Source organism: Brienomyrus brachyistius, chromosome 2 (assembly GCF_023856365.1).
Source record: "Brienomyrus brachyistius isolate T26 chromosome 2, BBRACH_0.4, whole genome shotgun sequence".
Classification (NCBI taxonomy): Eukaryota; Metazoa; Chordata; class Actinopteri; order Osteoglossiformes; family Mormyridae; genus Brienomyrus; species Brienomyrus brachyistius.
This window is the reverse complement of record NC_064534.1, coordinates 11,402,925-11,422,517: the sequence shown is the minus strand read 5'-3', so window position 1 is coordinate 11,422,517 and position 19,593 is coordinate 11,402,925. Positions and strand designations below refer to the sequence as shown.

General features: G+C 41.4%; 1 protein-coding gene across 33 annotated transcripts in view; it reads right to left on the bottom strand.

Annotated features, from left to right (window-relative positions):
* The window catches only part of susd1 (sushi domain containing 1), a 24,001-nt gene extending 4,408 nt beyond the window's left edge, over positions 1-19,593 (bottom strand). The window contains exons 1-15 of one of the 33 annotated variants that reach the window (XM_048981089.1): positions 18,697-19,593; positions 18,386-18,514; positions 18,103-18,258; positions 15,644-15,796; positions 14,761-14,940; positions 9,842-10,021; positions 8,856-8,932; positions 8,052-8,154; positions 7,499-7,678; positions 6,853-7,032; positions 6,114-6,293; positions 3,105-3,284; positions 2,370-2,549; positions 369-533; positions 73-167 (exon numbers count right to left, since the gene is read on the bottom strand). In XM_048981089.1, coding sequence (XP_048837046.1) covers positions 73-167; positions 369-533; positions 2,370-2,549; positions 3,105-3,284; positions 6,114-6,293; positions 6,853-7,032; positions 7,499-7,678; positions 8,052-8,154; positions 8,856-8,932; positions 9,842-10,021; positions 14,761-14,940; positions 15,644-15,796; positions 18,103-18,258; positions 18,386-18,514; positions 18,697-18,778 — 2,220 coding nt within the window. In that variant the 5' untranslated portion in view covers positions 18,779-19,593. Of the gene's footprint in view, positions 1-72; positions 168-368; positions 534-2,369; positions 2,550-3,104; positions 3,285-6,113; positions 6,294-6,852; positions 7,033-7,498; positions 7,679-8,051; positions 8,155-8,752; positions 8,933-9,841; positions 10,022-14,760; positions 14,941-15,643; positions 15,797-18,102; positions 18,259-18,385; positions 18,515-18,696 lie in introns of all 33 variants that reach the window. The other 32 variants (XM_048981187.1, XM_048981082.1, XM_048981179.1 and 29 more) reach the window with 32 other exon arrangements.

The following is a 19,593-nucleotide window of genomic DNA, read 5'->3' as shown; positions in this document are numbered from 1 at the left end:
ATTGATTGATCACTGTAACAAAACCAAACATTAAGATGCAGTAAGAAGCCTGGACTGGTATTGCAGACTCACGGTGTAGTGTTCCTGGTTTCCACCATTCATCTCAGCCTTCCACCGCAGGCAGCTCTCGTTAAACACCTCCACTTTACTGATGGGTGGCTTAACCTCTTTAACATGCAGAAGGACACAGAGAGCATCAGACTTTAATTAAAGGAGTGAAAAGCATCAAATATCGAGTGTCAAGGCGAGCTATGTGGCTGCGGACAGAGACAATCGGAGGGAATGTGCCGGCATGCAGTGCGAGACAGTGGGATGAGTGTATCTGCAGGAGTTACCAACAGCTGCTGGTGCTCAGAACAGGAACGTACCCCTGCAGATGAGGGTGGCAGCGTGCCAGGTCTGGGCATGGTCACACACAGATATGTTGCTTCCTGTCCTACTGCGGTATCCATCCTGACAACGATGTACCGCCACTGTGCCATTTTGCCACTCCACCACAGCGTGGAGCAACTGGGGAGCAGGACCACACAGTGCTGGGGGCCGGAAAAAAACAGTGGATTAGGGAAAGATGAAGAATCGTACCGCTCTGTGGAAGCTTGCCAGATCTGCTACTTCCTTAGTGTAACTGTGAGAAGCACACAAACATGGCACAAGTAATAACGCATCCACTGGAGAATGTAAAGTACCTGTACATATCTAACAACACACAGTGCAAGCTAGAGAGTAACAATAGCCCACATTCTACACCATACACAAAAAATACACAACAATTACATAAATTTAAGATAAGATAACGGTACTTCATTAATCCCTGTGGATAAATTCTCTTTGCCTATCCTGTCTTGCTCTTCATGACACACAGACACATATGTAGGCGAGAGCGAGCTTGGCAGCAAAGGTCAGCCACCCATAGTGGTGCCCATGGAGCTGGGGGTTAAGGGCCCTGCTCACGGGCCCACAGACATCACTATTCTGTCGAGGCTGGGCTCAAGCTGGTGACTTTTTGATCACAGGCACAGAGGCTTAGCCAGGTGAGCGACATGCTGGAAATATGAAAACAGGAACCCAGGAACTTGTAATAACAGGAAGTCAGTCAAAGCACATGTGTGTGTGCTTACTAAACTTAAAATGAACTTGGAACATAAGTTGCCATAATTGCCAGATTTAAGCAAGCATTACACCTAGTAAAGCCTGTTATTTTTGTACCCCGGCCAGGTATAGAGACAAATGTTTCACGGAGCTAGTTCTGTATTGTGCATCTCCTCCCATAGATGAGACAGGATTGTCTGCTGGGACTGAACTCCTTGAAGGTATTTTTTGGTATCAGGTAGAGCATCGTCTGACTGGGAGGCTAGCGACCCATAGTCAGACACACCTAAGTCATGATCCTGTGCTTATGTTACACAACACAAGTGTTCATTACATTCTTCACAAAGATGACTAGGCGCATTAACGTGAACAGATTATCTACCATAACTGCACAGAGAGTAGCAGTTCCTCTAGCAGTTACAAAGAGGAATACAACCTCTCCAAATGTTATATAATCCCATATGGCACTAGTAATGAACCTTAGTACCCATGCAGGTATACTGGTGGTATAACAAAGCACTGGGAGACAGTGGAGGACTCACCAAAGTCAGGCCAAGATATCCGGGACATTATCTGATTTGTAACTGACCATCAATGGTTACATGTTATTCTTAGGTTGATTGTTTCTGTATGTTTTGTGCATCACACAGTATTACGTTTTGACCAGCCTTGTGCAGTAATATACATCTATGAGACTATCAACTTCTGACTCTGAAGTCAGAAGTCATGCGTAGTCAAATGAGGGCTGTGGAATAGGTGAAATGAATATGGGTCATTTGAGATAGATGTATGGATACTAACATCACCCAAGAGAAATATTCATGTGATACCTTGGCAGAGTATATCTACGGGATCCCAGTAACCGTCAGCAGTACACAGTGAGACATTGCCTTTCCCCGCATTGTAAAATCCAACACGGAAATCAGCGACATATTGTCATCAGAAAATTATGATGCATTGTTCTGGTAAATGACTGACCGTGTGGGAAGAACAATTAAATGTCACAATGTCAATAAAAATGTTTGTCTAAGTGGAATAGCAGTACAGTAGCTGATGTAGATGTGAAGTAGATGATGTACATAGCCAGTATGTGGGTTGGAGGTGGGTCAGTTAGCAGAGACTGATGTAGATATAGAATAGCTTGACAACGAGATGATGTGAAGCATCATTCATATTTTTCAGCTGAGACATCTGGTAGTTTGTCAAAAAAGCCACTAAATAATCCAGTATGTCAACAGTAACTTCCCCAGAGAAAGAGAAAAAATAAGTTTATATGTTACCTTGGCAGAGTATATCTACGGGATCCCAGTAACCGTCAGCAGTACACAGTGAGACATTGCCTTTCCCCGCATTGTAAAATCCAACACGGCACTGGTAGTGCACCTGAGCACCAACCCTGCTGCTCTGATTCCACAACATAGCAGCATGGGGAAATGAGGGGGGCTCACCACAGTCAACCTCTGGGGAGGAAATCAGCGACATAATGTCATCACAGAATTATAACACACAGTCCTGATAAATGGCTGACTGTAGTATTTATGAAGGACTTGCTTTGTTACAGACAAAGACTCAGCAAAGCGTCTTTTTCACTTGAATGCTCACTAATCGATTTCTTGAAAGATGTGATGAAAACATAAATTATATGCAAAATAATTCAAAATTATCATGTCTGTTAAATGTCGGTACAAGTAGAATAACAACACATCAACTGATGCAGATGTAGAGTAGCTGGTTCTGATGTAGAGTATCTGATGTAGATGTGCAGTAGTTGGTGTAGATGTGCAGTAGCTGATGTAGATGTGGAGTTGCTGACGTAAATAGCCAGTATGTGGGCTGGAGGTGGGTCAGTTAGCAGAGATGTAGATATACATTAGATTGACAAAGATGAAATGTGAAGAATCATTCACATGTTTTCAGATGAGACATCTGGTGGTTTGTCAAAGAAGCCACTAAATAATCCAGTATGTCAACAGTAACTTCCCCAGAGAAAGAGAAAAAAAAAGTTTATATGTTACCTTGGCAGAGTATATCTACGGGATCCCAGTAACCGCCAGCAGTACACAGTGAGACATTGCCTTTCCCTGCATTATAAAATCCAGCACGGCACTGGTAGTGCACCTGAGCACCAACCCTACTGCTCTGATTCCACAACATAGCAGCATGGGGCAATGAGGGGGGCTCACCACAGTCAACCTCTGGGGAGGAAATCAGCGACATAATGTCATCACAAAATTATAACACACTGTGTGAACCACTGACTGTGATATTTATGAGGTAAAGATTTTCAAGAGAAGCTTTAAATTAATCAAACTATTAAGTAAACAGGCTCAGAAAAAATATGAAATATAAGTAAAGTATTTTCAATATAAAGTAGCAACTGTATATGCTAGACTGACTCGAAACCCTCTGGTGTCCATACAAACACAGGTGGACAGTTAACAAGCTAGTCAGAAGAGAGACAACGGTCCAGAAATTCCAGTTTTAGCCAGGAAGGACTTTCACTTTGTGGTAAGGAACCAGGATGCTGCAAGTTGCCTCTGCTTTGACCTCCATGGCTATACTTGACCTTGGCCAGCAACTTTACCCAAAGAGATGACTGTCACTTTCCCAAACTCACATGCAGAAGTCGGTTTTTAACAAAGCATCACTTAAATGATGAAATACTATGTGCTTCAGTATCTCACAGCCACTCAACAGACAATAAAGTCATCAAGATACGAGTAAGCATGTCTGGAACACCCTCTTGGACAATGTGGACATTAACCTCTGGAACATCAAAGTAGAAAAAGATTGAGTTTTTTGCCCGTATTTGCACTTGAGTACGTCAAGTTGTTGAAATTTTTATTCTCACTTTACAACTTCTTTTTACTCCGATACATTCTGCACAAATTCATTGTTACTCAGCCAATTACAAAAAATACAATTTGTGAAAAGCATGCTGTGCACCTGAGTGGAGGAGTAAATAAGCAAGGTGACATTTTACCAAGGTAGCTGTAAAGCGAAAGAAAATGATTGCTTTTCCTGGTTATTACATTCTATAGAGGAATTATATGTGGATTGATACTCAGATATCAATTCTTTCTATCAGAATGTTATCTTTGAGAATTGATTCTAATATAAAATGATAATTTTTTTAACCTGGTGTTTTACACAATTATTATAGGAAGCAGGACATGAACTACTACCATACTTTAAGGGGCTTACATACTAGTGACAAGTATACTACCAGCACCCCCCCCCCCCCCCACGCACCCCAAATCCTTTCAGGATTGGGCGAGCAACTAATATTGGGTTTAATATCGGTGTTACCAGTGTTGATATTGTATTGATTCGGATCTAAAAGAAAATCAGTGGTATCAGCCATCTATAGTGAAGAGACCCTTTTATGCTAGATCTAGTGGTGCTAGTCCGACATAGGCACTGTGTATATTTTACAGCACTTTCCGTACTTTCAGTTGTTAAAACATTTATTGTGAGGGCAATACAAACATTTGGGAAAAAAGATGTGGTATGTTACTTTTGTTACGGTTTACGGTGTGTGGCTATGGTCCATTTAGTACACTTGGTGGTTTTTGTTTGTCTTGATTTTTCAAATGCCACCACAGTGACTCTTTACTGTAACTAAGCTACTTACAGTCTATTTTCTGAATCAAAAGAAAATATTCAGACTTTGTTTCCCTTATTGTGCTTCACTGTAACTTACAGTGCTATATTAAAACTTGTCTTGAGGGAATTCAAACGGTTAGGTTTTGTAAGGCCAATAGATTTGAAAGTATGTTGATACTTAAGTAGTTTCAAACCACGTGTATTTTTTACTTTTAGTCGAACAGTATTTTACTGCATAACTTTTACTAGAGTAACATTTTGGTCTGGCATCTGTACTTCTATTTAAGCATAAAACTGAGTACTTTTCCAGCACTGCACATAATCGGTCCCTATCTGCTTGAACGGCCTTCCCGTCACTTAGTATAAGGTAAAGAGCTTCGATGGCAGCAGCGATTAATGTGTAAGCTATCCTGCGCTACAGCCCAGGGCCTCAGCAAACATAAGGGCCCCACCCCACCTTAGTAAAAATGGAACAGTTAGGTTAATTGGCAACGCCTGAGTGTTTATGCTGATGTCAGCCTCGAGCCCCCAGATAAGTTATTCCGCCCCTGCTTGAGGGAAATAACCTGGTTAGGCTTCCGTACTGCTGACATATAGAGTCACCATGAATCCCTTTCCAGACCATAGGAAATCCATGTAATGAATTTGTAAGTCTTAGGCGGCCTAACAGTTGGTGATTATGGGGTGGGACATACTGTCAGCACTTTGTTTGTACAGCAATCTGAAAAACAGCATGTTAACCTAAATCTGGGGGGAGAGGGTTTCATTTGTACATAAGCAACAGCTTCTCCACGAGATATGCCCTTCCTAGCATCTCTTATTGCAGACCGACATGGTGCAAAAGAAGCTTCAACTGCTCCTGAATGACGGGTAACTAAAGTGTATTACGTGCTAAATAGGATCAATGTAAAATCTCAAAGCAAACATTCCATTCATCCAACTCATTAATTATAGTAGAACGATCTCCAGCGCAGTCTGCTGCCGGCATGGGAGCCCCACCCACGGCAGGCAGACTCGACAGCAACACTGCCCAATCCATCTGACTGTCAATCATATCCACTTTAATAACTTTAATAACATGATTGCCTAAATTGCTACTATGATACCAAAATGTTCAGCTAATAATAAGTGTTAATCTTTGCAACATGAATCTATACAAATCACAATGGGGTTCCTCAGAAACTGCTCAACACTCTCTGGGGCATTTTAAATGAAGAGACAGAAGTTTATTAAAAACACACTACTACACCAGCCTGGATCACATGCATTCTTGCTTGGGGTGTGAGAGATATATTATGAAGCATCATTCTACTTTTTCAGCTAAGACAGCTGAAGTACATTTTCCAGAAAAATCAGCAAATCATTGGGTGCATCAACAGCAACTACCCTAAAAGGTATACAAAAGGTTAATTTGGTACCTTGGCAGAGTATATTTACAGGATCCCAGTAACCGTCAGCAGTACACAGTGAGACATTGCCTTTCCCCGCATTATAAAATCCAGCACAGCACTGGTAGTGCACCTGAGCACCAACCCTGCTGCTCTGATTCCACAACATAGCAGCATGGGGAAATGAGGGGGGCTCACCACAGTCAACCTCTGGGGAGGAAATCAGCGACATATTGTCATCACAGAATTATAACACACAGTCCTGATAAATGGCTGACTGTAGTATTTATGAAGGACTTGCTTTGTTACAGACAAAGACTCAGCAAAGCGTCTTTTTCACTTGAATGCTCACTAATCGATTTCTTGAAAGATGTGATGAAAACATAAATTATATGCAAAATAATTCAAAATTATCATGTCTGTTAAATGTTGGTCCAAGTAGAATAACAACACATCAACTGATGCAGATGTAGAGTAGCTGGTTCTGATGTAGAGTATCTGATGTAGATGTGCAGTAGTTGGTGTAGATGTGCAGTAGCTGATGTAGATGTGGAGTTGCTGACGTAAATAGCCAGTATGTGGGCTGGAGGTGGGTCAGTTAGCAGAGACTGATGTAGATGTCTATTAGATTGACAAAGATACAATGTGAAGCATCATTCAAATTTTTTCAGCTGAGACATCTGGTAGTTTGTCAAAAAAGCCACTAAATAATCCAGTATGTCAACAGTAACTTCCCCAGAGAAAGAGAAAAAACAAGTTTATATGTTACCTTGGCAGAGTATATCTACGGGATCCCAGTAACCGTCAGTAGTACACAGTGAGACATTGCCTTTCCCCGCATTGTAAAATCCAGCACAGCACTGGTAGTGCACCTGAGCACCAACCCTGCTGCTCTGATTCCACAACATAGCAGCATGGGGAAATGAGGGGGGCTCACCACAGTCAACCTCTGGGGAGGAAATCAGCGACACATTCTCATCACAAAGAAAGGACTCTCGACAAAGTGTCCTTTAAGCTAAATATCTACGGATCAGTTTACTAATCAAGCAGAAAGATTTAATAAAAATATGAACTATAACTAAAATAATTCAATATTATTATGTCTATAAATTATTGTTTTAATATCAATACACCAGCTGATGTAGATGTGCAGTTGCTGGTGTAGATGTGGAGTAGCTGAGGTAGATGGGAAGTGGCTGATACAGATGTGGGGTAAATGATGTAGATAGCCAGTATGTGGGCTGGAGGTGGCTCAGCTAGCAGAGAATGACGTAGACATATGACTGACAAACATACATTGTGAAGCATATGTCACATTCTCCACTGGTGATAACTGGAGGTTTTTCCACAGAAAACACAGAATCATTTTGTGTGTCAACAGTAACTTCCCAAAAAGATAAAAGACAATATGGTACCTTGACAGAGTATATCTACGGGATCCCAGTAACCGTCAGCAGTACACAGTGAGACATTGCCTTTCCCCGCATTATAAAATCCAACACGGCACTGGTAGTGCACCTGAGCACCAACCCTGCTGCTCTGATTCCACAACATAGCAGCATGGGGCAATGAGGGGGGCTCACCACAGTCAACCTCTGGGGAGGAAATCAGCGGCATATTGTCATCACAGAATTATAAGGCATTGTTCTGGTAAATGACTGACCGTGTCAGAAGAACAATTAAATGTCACAATGTCAATAAAAATGTTTGTCTAACTGGAATAGCAGTACAGTAGCTGGTGTAAATGTGAAGTAGCTGATGCAGATAGCTGGTATGCAGACTGGAGGTGGGTCAGTTAGCAGAGACTGATGTAGATATACATTAGATTGACAAAGATACAATGTGAAGAATCACTGACATGTTTTCAGATGAGACATCTGGTGGTTTGTCAAAGAAGCCACTAAATAATTCAGTATGTCAACAGTAACTTCCCCAGAGAAAGAGAAAAAAAGCAAGTTGATATGTTACCTTGACAGAGTATATCTATGGGATCCCAGTAACCGTCAGCAGTACACAGTGAGACATTGCCTTTCCCCGCATTGTAAAATCCAGCACAGCACTGGTAGCGCACCTGAGCACCAACCCTACTGCTCTGTTTCCACAACATAGCAGTATGCGGAAATGAGGGGGGCTCACCACAGTCAACCTCTGGGGAGGAAATCAGCGACATATTGTCATCACAGTATTATAAGATACTTGTCTGATAAATGGTGACTGTTATATTAATGAAGGACTTGTTATGATATAGGTAAATACTGTCAACAATGTATCCTTTTAAGCTGAATCTTACTAATCAATTTCTTGAAAGATTTGATGAAAAAACATAAATTATAGGCAAAACAATTCAATATTACCATGTCTATTAAATGTAGGTCGAAGTAGAATAACAACACATCAACTGATGTAGATGTGCAGTGGCTGATGTAGATTTAGAGTAGCTGATGTAGATGTGGAGTAGATGATGTACATAGCCAGTATGTGGGCTGGAGGTGGGTCAGTTAGCAGAGACTGATGTAGATATACATTAGATTGACAAAGATACAATGAGAAGAATCATTCACATTTTTTCAGCTGAGACATCTGGTAGTTTGTCAAAGAAGCCACTAAATAATCCAGTATGTCAACAGTAACTTCCCCAGAGAAAGAGAAAAAACAAGTTAATATGTTACCTTGACAGAGTATATCTACGGGATCCCAGTAACCGTCAGCAGTACACAGTGAGACATTGCCTTTCCCCGCATTGTAAAATCCAGCACAGCACTGGTAGTGCACCTGAGCACCAACCCTGCTGCTCTGATTCCACAACATAGCAGCATGGGGAAATGAGGGGGGCTCACCACAGTCAACCTCTGGGGAGGAAATCAGTGACATATTGTCATCATAGACTGTAGACTTTCTTTTTGAAAAATTAAAACTAAAGTAAGGTCAATGGCAGAAATATAGTCATCACACCATGATTTTGACAATATGTCTTATTCATGACTATGTTCTATATGATGAATTTCCAAGCAGGGTCATTTCAAGACGCATGCTTTAGATTCCAATTAACCAACCAATCAAGTATACACAAAATAAAGAGCAACAGAGTAGTTTAGTGACTGCCTCACACATTTAGGATGCTGTTTAAATCTGGTTCCCGCTCTGCATGTATGTGTGGATCAGATATACATTACGTTGTGGGGACAAATGTCCCCAGAATGTCATAAAAACTGGTTATTTTGGCATTGTGGGACCATTTTTTCAGGGCCCACAAGGGAAGGTTAAATTTTATGGATGGAATAAATCATTGTCCCAAAGGGCAGTTCTATGATTTGACCCTTAGGGGGCAGCCCCCTGAAGAAATTCGTAATGATCCCCCACAAAAATGCAGGATATATCGCTAAGTGGAGAACTTTAGCAGTTACATTAATAAAAAATTTTGTATAAAGGGCCATTTTGATTGAATTTTGTTCCAATTCCTAATTTGAGTATTACATTTATTCTGTATTCCATAAAGTAACTGTAGTAGTCTGAACATATTCCGAAACAAGAATATACACTTTGGGTTCCAAGAACAAAAATTTTTCTGTATCTACATTCAGCTGGTGTAGATTTAAATATGCTTTGTGGCCTGTGCAAAGATGCTACAGTTGTGTGTAAACATTTGGGCACCCGTGGCCAAATTATATATTTAGTCAATTATGTAAGTGAAAAGTAGCCAACAAGAACCGAACATTAGCTCTATGATGCAATAAACAGAAGGTAATATAATTCATTACCTTTGCACTGGAGAGTCACATTTGTCCATGTACCACGTCCTCCACAGATTGACGTGTGTTCTCCACCCACAGGCCGTAAGCCTTCATTACAGAGATACTCCACCTTGGTGCCCACAGCTGTGCTGCCATTCCACTGGTGGGTAGCATGGGGTAACACTGGTGGATCTCCACACTTAATCTCTGCGCAGAAAAGTCACAAGGTATAGTGTAAGCGGCTGTAAGACACAATGAATTAGTACTAGCATTGAAATGTAACAACGAGTCAACATCAAATTTTGAAAATGCAAAAAAATTACTAGTCGTATTCACTGAGCAACAGAATGGTATGCTTTCCATTATCACATATTAACAGAAAGATATACAAAAAACATGGATCATTATAATTTATTGTGTGAAGTAAATAGCTAGAACAGAATGATTTTGAGTTGCTACTCTATAGAATAAGGCAATCTAGTTGTTCGATGTATACTGCAGTGGGGCTGTGACTTCCAGGGTTGTGAGTTTTCCTGTCCTCCCTATGTTTCTATAAGATAAAATAAAATAACACTTTATTGATTTCCCGAGGTAGAAGGGGGGATTTCCTTAGCTCAGGCTGAAGGATAAACAGATAAAAGGATTTTAAACATTACATCATCTTGTATATATGGTACAAAGAATCTACATTATATGCCAATTTCACAAAAGATTTAACAGAGAGTATAAATAAATCTGATAATTACAAAAGAACATATAATAGCCTTGATATGTTACAATGAAATAAGACAAAAGGGGAGTATCTAATTTAACAAAATTCTGAGTTTGCCAACAATGCTGTCTGTAACTGTGAAATATACACCAGCAAAATGATGCCAGAGAGGCAGCATTAATGTAAACTGCAGTGAAATACTTAGACTGAGGTGCTGACTCAGGTAGCGTTTAGAAGTTAGAGACGAATTTGTGACAGTTCTCCAAAACGACTGTTGTCAGAGCCGTTAGAAGACAAGACGTTAAATAACCGAACGGCAGTGAGTGAAAATAAGTTTGGACACCAGCCTTCTCTCCACCTCTGCCTGCAGTGTCACCAGCCTTCACCCTTTGACAGCACCGGCCTTCTTATCAACCTAGCCTCCACCTTCTTCTTGATGTTCCTCAGGACAGGACACAGGCAGCAACATTCTGGTTGAGCTTCAGTCTCCACTAGGAGAGCAGTCTACTCCGCCCTTTCCTGCAGAGTCCATTAGTGTTGTCGTTCCAGTCCAGTCTGTCCACGATGTGGATTCCAACGTACTTATGACACAAAACCATCTCCACAGTCTTCCACAGATGGACACAGCTGCCAATGATTGCCTGATTTGCCCAAAGTACACCACCAACTCCTTCATCTTTCTGACATTAAGCTGTAGGTGATTCTTCTTGCATGAGAATCTCTCCACTCCGCTTCTCTTCCTTCTCATCACTGATGTGGGGGGAACCTCAGGAGGTGACACTTCTGAAGTTGTACTGAAAGTGGTGTAGAGTAGACAGTGAACAGGAATAGTGGTAGCGTAGGACCTTGGGTGACCCTTGGTTGCTCAGTACCACATGAGATGTACAGTCACCGAGGCAAATAAATTGAGGTTTGAAGGTGATATTGTCCATCATCCAGGCAATCGATCGACATCCTTCTGAGCTTCTCACTTAGTAGATGGGGCTGGATGTCACTAAACACACTAGAAATCAAGGAAGAGCCTTCTCACTCTGTTGCCTGGCTTGTCCATATGTGAACATGCTCTGTCGATAAGGTACAGGATATCATCTTTGACACCAGGGCTGCCCAAACCTGCTCCTGCAGATCTACCACCCTACGGAGCTTAGGCACAGCCCTAATTTAATACACCTGATACATATAATCAGGCCCTTCAGTATTAGAGCCAGCATAGCTACAACATGTAAGCTCTGCCAGGGTGTAGGTTCCCGGGAGAAGGGTTAGCCCTGTTCTACACTGATGTCAGTCTGGTGTGCAAGCTGAAAATGGTTGTAGAAGTCGTTCTTGTGGGGTCAGAGGGATTTTAGAACCAGTTTTTCAAACATCTTCACAGTTCGTAACATATGTGCCAGCAGTCTGAAGTCATTGCAGCTACAGCTTCTTCCATTCTTGGGAACTGGAACTATGCAGGGGGGTTTTCAAAGGAGGGGAACCTTCTGCCAATAGTCATAAGGACAGATTGAATAGGTCCTGAAAAAGTTCTCCCGGATGCTCCAGACTGGCTCTCAGCATTCTGAGGATGATTTCGCTGGGGTCAGTTCTCCTGCCCTTGTGTAGATGTCCTGGCTCACTCGTTATCTGGGCAGTGGAGGGGACCCTGGCAGGAGCTATGGGGGCATTGAGACCCTCCGGCTAGGCTGAGCACCCATATGTCAAACCTATTAAAAGAGTTGCCTGCCCTCTGCTGATTCCCAGTTACACCCAAGCTAACTGTCTCACCATAGCCTGTGATCCTCCTCAGCCCTTTCCGCACCTGCTGCATTCTTTTGTCCTCCGAGATCTGTTCAGTGCATCTTTTGTGTTCCCCTGCTCTCTCGCCTTCAGCTCCCTCCACTGGAGTTTCCACCCACAAGGGAGGAAACTGTTTCCACCCAGCATCCAAAGATATGCAGTTTAGCTGGATTTGCATCTCTAAATTGCCCTTAGTGTATTAGATCTGTGTTAACCATTAATGCCTGCCAAAAAATGCTATAAATTATAAATGACATTTTAATTGTCTATTTATTTTTACAAGTTATATCTAACCCTTACAATAAATCATAGACCTTCAATATGATGAGTTTTAAGCTGTAAGAGTGATAGCTACCATTTAGGATATCCAGCCATCTAGAGAGCTAATGAAAGACAAAAGAACTGAAAGAGGTGCTTGATGAAGATCAAGTTTTGCCATGACCTGTACACTGCACTGACATGTGCTCTTATGCCCTCTAGTGGTGCAGTGACAAACACTGCCTTCCTGGGATTGAGTCTTTTAACTAGGCTTTTACATGGACTCTCAGGAACCACAGCCATCAATCCAGCTGTCTGATGTCTAATTAGTTTAATCAGACGAAATTGCATAAAAACATTTCCGTCATTGTCTGCTGGACCTAGAATAGAGATCCTGCCTTCAAAGCTTCAATCAGGCAAACGGGAAATATGAATCTCAATTACAGAGCCCCCTACCAGCCACCCAATCTACTCTTTTGGTTTTTGTTTTGAGGAGAAATCCATTATTTCCAGATTTATTAATCTGGTTAAACGGCAAGCATTATCAGCAAGAGCAAGGCGTACATTTATTTCAAAGGGGTTTGGCATAATTTACTGTTTTGTTTTCCGTGGCATTAAACTGACAACAATTAAACATAATTCATGTCTTGCCCAGTTTTCTTTTCTTACATGCACAATATCTGCACACATGCATATTTTCTACTTCCATAACACAGTGCTGAATGCTGTTTATCAGAATGTGAAAAGATGCTTCATCCATGTGTTTTTTTGAACCACTTTTCCTGTGAGGGTTTACATGAAGCATAGAGCCTATTCTAAGAAATGCTGGCCACAAGGAAGGGGGCTTCCTGGGCAGCATGCCAGTCTATCACAGGGCACACATGCACACAATGAGGACTGTGAGAGGAAGGCGGGGCACCCAGTGGGATCTCATGGTGAACACGAGCGAAAACCCTGACCGTATGAGGTCATAATGCCACCTTTAACTTATCTATCTATCTATAAGGTACCAGTCAAAAGTTTGCACATGCCAAGTCGCCTACAAAGGAGAGTGATATTGTCGCGTCACGTGACCTGGTCACCTGACCTAAACAGTAGAAATGGCTTTGGAGGAGTTTGACCAGAGAGTGAAGGAAAAGCGGCCAATGAGCACTCAGTATTTGTGAGACTTTCCTTCCCAGGAGGCCACCTCATGAAACTGGCGTAGAGGAGATAGTACAGTCAGCCAGTCCCTGAAGCAATTGGGATTAAGGGCCTTGCTCAAGGGCCCAATGGTGGGATTACTCTGCTGACCCAGGGATTTGAACCAGCAACCTTCTGAGTCCCAACCTACAGAGCTGCTCCCACCCAAAACAAATGATTATTTTTTTCTGTGAAATACACTTTTGGTCAGTATATAATTCCATATGTTATTTTATAGTTTTGATGTTTTTATAATTATTCTAAAATGTACAAACAATAGTACAAACGAACCTTTATATGGGTAGGCATGTCAAAACGTTTGACTGGTATTGTCTGTGTGTGTTTGTGTATGTGTGTGTGTGTTTTTCAATTTTATAAAAATCTGTGACTGCAATGAAAAAACTAAAAATACAAAAACTCTTGTATTTTGTTTGGTTACTTATGGTTATGGTTAGAGCTGGGTGGGGGTTAAGGTTGTCATAGTCAGCGTTAGCATTTTTCTCATAGAATGAGCAGTCCCCATAGAGATATGTTTACCCGAAGTGTGTGCTTGTGTGTGTGTTTTCTGTCAAAATCATGACCCTAGCTTCCTTTTATTGGCTAAATAAAGGGAGCAGTAGACAACAGCAGACAACTGAAACACTTTACCATCTGGAAAACCCACATTCTCATTAGATTAGATACTTCCCTTCCCTCTTATTCCTTTGTGAAACATCAATGCTATTTAATGGGTCACTGCTAAATAGCCTTTTCCGATGACTAACACTTCAAACAATGCACAATAGTCTTAGTTGTACTGCAATCCACTGCAACGCCTCATGAAAAGTCAGTTGGTCAGTGTGAAAATGGGTGTTTGTGGATTTTGCTGTTGGCTTTTATATTGTACGCTGTAAATAGTTTCATGTTTTATTGTCTCTGCTTTGATATGTCCATTGCCTTCATCATGTCGCAACACACATCTTCCCCCGTGCACATGAAGAAAGTACTGCGGCAAAACTCAGCCATGGAAATAAACGTAGTTCACCTTCACACACCAGGCTGGGGCCTTCCCACACTCTTTCAGCTCCACAAACTGCTGCTGTGTTCCCGCTCTTCCAGCGGAATCCTTCCGAACAGCCAAACACAGCCTGGCTAAGGTAGCTTGTTCCCGTGAATGAGAGCAGGATGGCGCGGCCAGCGCTTCGAGGCGGCCCACAGTCGACAGCTGCAAGCGAAACAGAGAACAGGGTTCCAGACCACGGCGACCAAGTAGCGCTTCCCTAATTTTAATTGCATGCTGAAAAAAAGCATACAAAATTCCTGTTTTAGAATAGTGATACTTTGTGCATCTCCACGGAGACTTTCTCTTTTCACCTACCCCATCTTGCTCTCCATGAAGCACACAGACACATATACAGGTGAAAGCAAGTCAAACTTAGCCAGCACTCCTTCTGCAGCTGGAGTTGAAGTGCCTTAAGGCCCCAATGGTGGCATCATTCTGATGGCTACAGGATTTGAAGCATTGACCTTCCAATCACAAGCACAGAATCCGGTAACGCTTCACATTAACTGCACCTTCATAATGTATTCATTAGGTATTCATAAAACATTCATATACATCATGTACTGTATGTATACCTTAACATCCTAACATAATATACGTTATTAACAAACATTATAATTGTATAATCATGTAATGTTTGTTATTGATGTATATTAAAGCTGTTCAGGGATGTCAGGATGTTAAAGTGTACTTGCATGCTGCCTATGAATGTTCTATGAATATATTATGAATGCATTATGAAGGTTCACTGAATGTTCCATGAATGCATTATGAAGGTGCACTTAATGTAAAGTGTTACCCAAAATCCTAACCCCCAGAACCACACAACACCCCTATCAACAGTATAATTATGACATGATGGTACCTGTGCAGTGTGATTTGTCATGGCTGGGCCGGAAGGGTTCCTGTCCATTCTCGAGTCGGTATCCAACCTGGCATCGGCAGTTAAAACTACCCTGAACATTGCTGCAATGTGCACCCTCTCCGCAAATCCCCTGCACCCGACACTCATCAATATCTGCAATAAAGAAGCAACAGCCATCAATCTGGGCACCCAGAAGACCATCCATACCCTATGGCCTCTATTATGGGATGTTCACAATGTCATCTCCTCATTTGTGGGAAAAATACTCCAGCACTGCGGCACAGGCTACTGGGCACTAATGACGTACATCATGTCCTGCGTGTGTGAGCAATACTCTGCAGGGTGACTGACCTTTTGGGCAACAAGTACAGGATGGACTTCGTGTTTTATTGTTATGCAGCATTGAATAATAGTGGTTAGTGAATAACAGCACAGTGGTTGAATTAAGCTTTCTGACACTCATCAACAGAAAAAGGTTCTTTAAGATTCTTTGAAAGCCAATAAAATTAATTACAAATATAAAACATTAAATAATTGACTGCATACGTTTTCATCCCTTTTGAGTATTTAGTACAGGAACCCTTGTCAGCAATTACAGCCTTGTGTGCATAGGTCTGTATCTAAGATCTCGACACTGTAGTTCCCCTCTAATTCTTCTTTACAAAACTGCTCAAGTGCTGTCAAGTTGTACGGAAGCCATTTTCAATTCCAGCCACAGATTCTTAGTTGGGTTGCGATTTGGACTCTGACCGGGCCGCTACAGGACATTAATTTTGCTGCTTTTATCTCTGTGTAGCTTCGACTCCACGTTTGGAGCCATTTTCTCTAGAAAACCTTCTCCCAATTCTTCTTTTACGGACCGCAGCAGGTTCCCCAACAGGTTTTTTGCTGCACTCATTTCACCCACTTCCTTCGCAAAACCTCACATGAAATGCGGCAGAGAAGCTGTGATGCCGCCCCCTGCTTGCTTCACCGTGGCGGTGGGGGGGGGGGGGGGGGGGGAGGTTCAGCGACATGAAACACCAAACATAGTGTTTGCTATGATGCCCAAAAAGCTCATCATTTTAGTCTCATCAGACCGCAGAACCTTCTTCTATTTTGATTTCACAGTCTCCACACATGTACTATTGGGAAACTCTGCATGAGTTGTTACATTACTTTGTTTTTTTTCCTTGACGGTACATTTTTCTTTGCCATTCCCACATAAAGCTGTGACTGATAAAACACTCAGACAACAGTTGTCAGGTGCAAAGACTCTCACATATGAGATGCAGACCCTTGTAACTCCTTCAGAGGTGCCATACTGTACATGTCATGGAGACCTCCTTCACTCTAGGCGGATCTACAGCTCTGCTAAGTGCTGTGAAAATTTCGGTAACACTTTACTTGAGGCTGCAATCTATAATGCATTAGTGCTGATTATAATACTTCATAAGCTCCAATGGAAGTCTCATCTATAATGCACTTTAGATACCTTCATAGTGCATTATATATGATACCTTCATACGAGAGTCATAATGCATAATAAACATGGTTATAATACCTCTTTATGAATATTTATAGCCATGTTTATACCTTCCAGCTACAGGAGTATTTATACTATGATCACACCTTAACTGTAACACCTGTAACCCAACACACTTCTAGAACCAATTGGCTACACCAGTGATGAGTTAGTCGTGTCATAGTAACGGGGGTTAATACTTACAAAATCACTTATTTTGTATTCTATATTTATAATCAATTTCAATCACATAGAGATTTGTCTTAACTTTGACAGTGATATTTTTTTCTGTTGAGCATCGTCAAAAAAAAAAATCATATCCACTGTGGATCAAGGCTGTAAAACAATAAGACTTGAAAATCTGAATGGTTTTTATAAACAATTAAGTCAGTCGTAACATTAAAATAATCAAATATTAGTGTGTATCAACATATTCTAAATCGCAATTTCACTTGACACTTCACTTTACGTCACACATTACAATAGACTATTGAATAGGGCTGTATATTGTGATTTCATCACAATTTTGAAGGTAACATGCAGAAACTGGTGCAGCTATAAATTATCCTTTCATAATGGATCCTGTTGATGGCCACCCTGCTTTTCCATTTAATTTTTTCCATTTTCTTTGTTAAAGCTTTGCTTTACATAAACCCGAATACTAAGCAGCTGATAAGGCTTTGGGTTTACGGGTAAATCGATACGTTAGTATCACCTTGTATTGCAGAAAGAACATTTGCAACTAAGCAAGCTATTCATTATCTGCATTTATAGCTTCCGGTAAATTATAAAGATAGTATTGATAATTCTTGTCCAATCGTATAAATAGATGTGTTTCAATAAGTTTCAAGATAGAATAAACCACTGACCTCAAATAGTTTGAAGATTAAGTGCCTAAAACTTATAGATGAATGTCACCATTAATGGAAGTTATTCTAAATGGTCAATAGCATACCATCGCAGAAGGTGCCGTCGTTTGGAATGAAGGTTGCCATGTTGTTGGAGGGGTGGTAGCCAGTCAGACAGGTGCAGTAGAAACTGCCATAGGTGTTGTGGCAGGCCGTGTGATTCCCACAAATTTTATTGGCTCCAATCTGGCACTCATCCTTATCTGACAGAAAGCAACTGTTATACCACCTTCAACGGGAAGCCATTTTAAGGAGAAAGCCTGTATCAACCTCCACTCAAACCAGGGGACTTGCAGAAATTGTACTTTCAAATTAAGTAAAGAAACTGACCTTGACAGTGCGTCCGTCCATTTCCCACAAAGCCATACATGCAGTTGCAGACTTTGTGGCCGTCAGCCTTCTCTTCACACGTGGCATTGATGTGACATGTGGCACACACGTCCACACCTTGCATCCCCACTGTCACATACAAAAACCGATTTACCGAAACCACGTGTGACCAGTATATACTTTAGTCATTAGCTAGCATATTAATATCAGTCCAAAAGACATTCTACTTAGGTTTACATTTTTCCATTTTAATCTCTCACAAGACCCATGCCATGTGGTAGATCGGTTAGGGCTTTTCCAGGAGTGCTCACCTGTGGAGATGGTAAAGCCGAAGTGGATAAGGAATACCATGCTCAGTGCTGCTGTGCTCCAGAACATTCTGTCCTTCCTCATGTCCTGTCACTCAGACGTTCCTCTCTTTCACTTGCATTTCATTCAGGCTTCCTGCTCAAAGCCCTGCGGTCCTGACCAGCCTTGATAACCAGGTCAGCGAGGAAAATAACCAGATGCAAAATTTTCCCTTCCTTGGGTCGACTTGGCAGTAGTTGGTTTGCAGGCAATGGCTGTCAGTTTTAGTTGTTGACATATTTAACTTTCCCCAGCTGAAGACCTCACTTTTCATGCAACCATCACGAAAAGCTCGCTTAAATTGCAGTGTCATGCTAACAAGACTGATAAGGGCTATATATAGTCCATTAGTTGAGACAACTTAAGAGAATCCAGCCAACTATTTCTAAAATGCATTATTTTCATCATTTGTTCGTCAATGTGCCGGTAACCAGTGCATACCAAGCACTGAATTTCACTATATTCTTGAGAACATAATATATCCCAGTTTTAACATGCCATGCACTTTTTCTTACAGAGAGCTACAGCACAACTTTGTTTGCTGTTAGAATAAGTGGTTATTCCTCACATTTCGCATTTAAATTCTTTGCTTCTTCACCCTAACTGAACACGTTAACATGGGGTAACGGAACGTACAATTGGACTTAAAATTCGGAAAACGCGAGGCTGGTGTAACGAACCCGTAACCGGGTTACCTTAAGCAAAAATACTACGCTGTCTAAATTATTTAAAATATGATCTAAATGACCTATAGATGCCAGCTAAATAATAGAATCGAAAATTATGTTGAAGATCAAGACTATTCGGGAATAAACTGGCACAATCTAAATTGTCTGCGCTATTACCAAGAGGAAAATGAC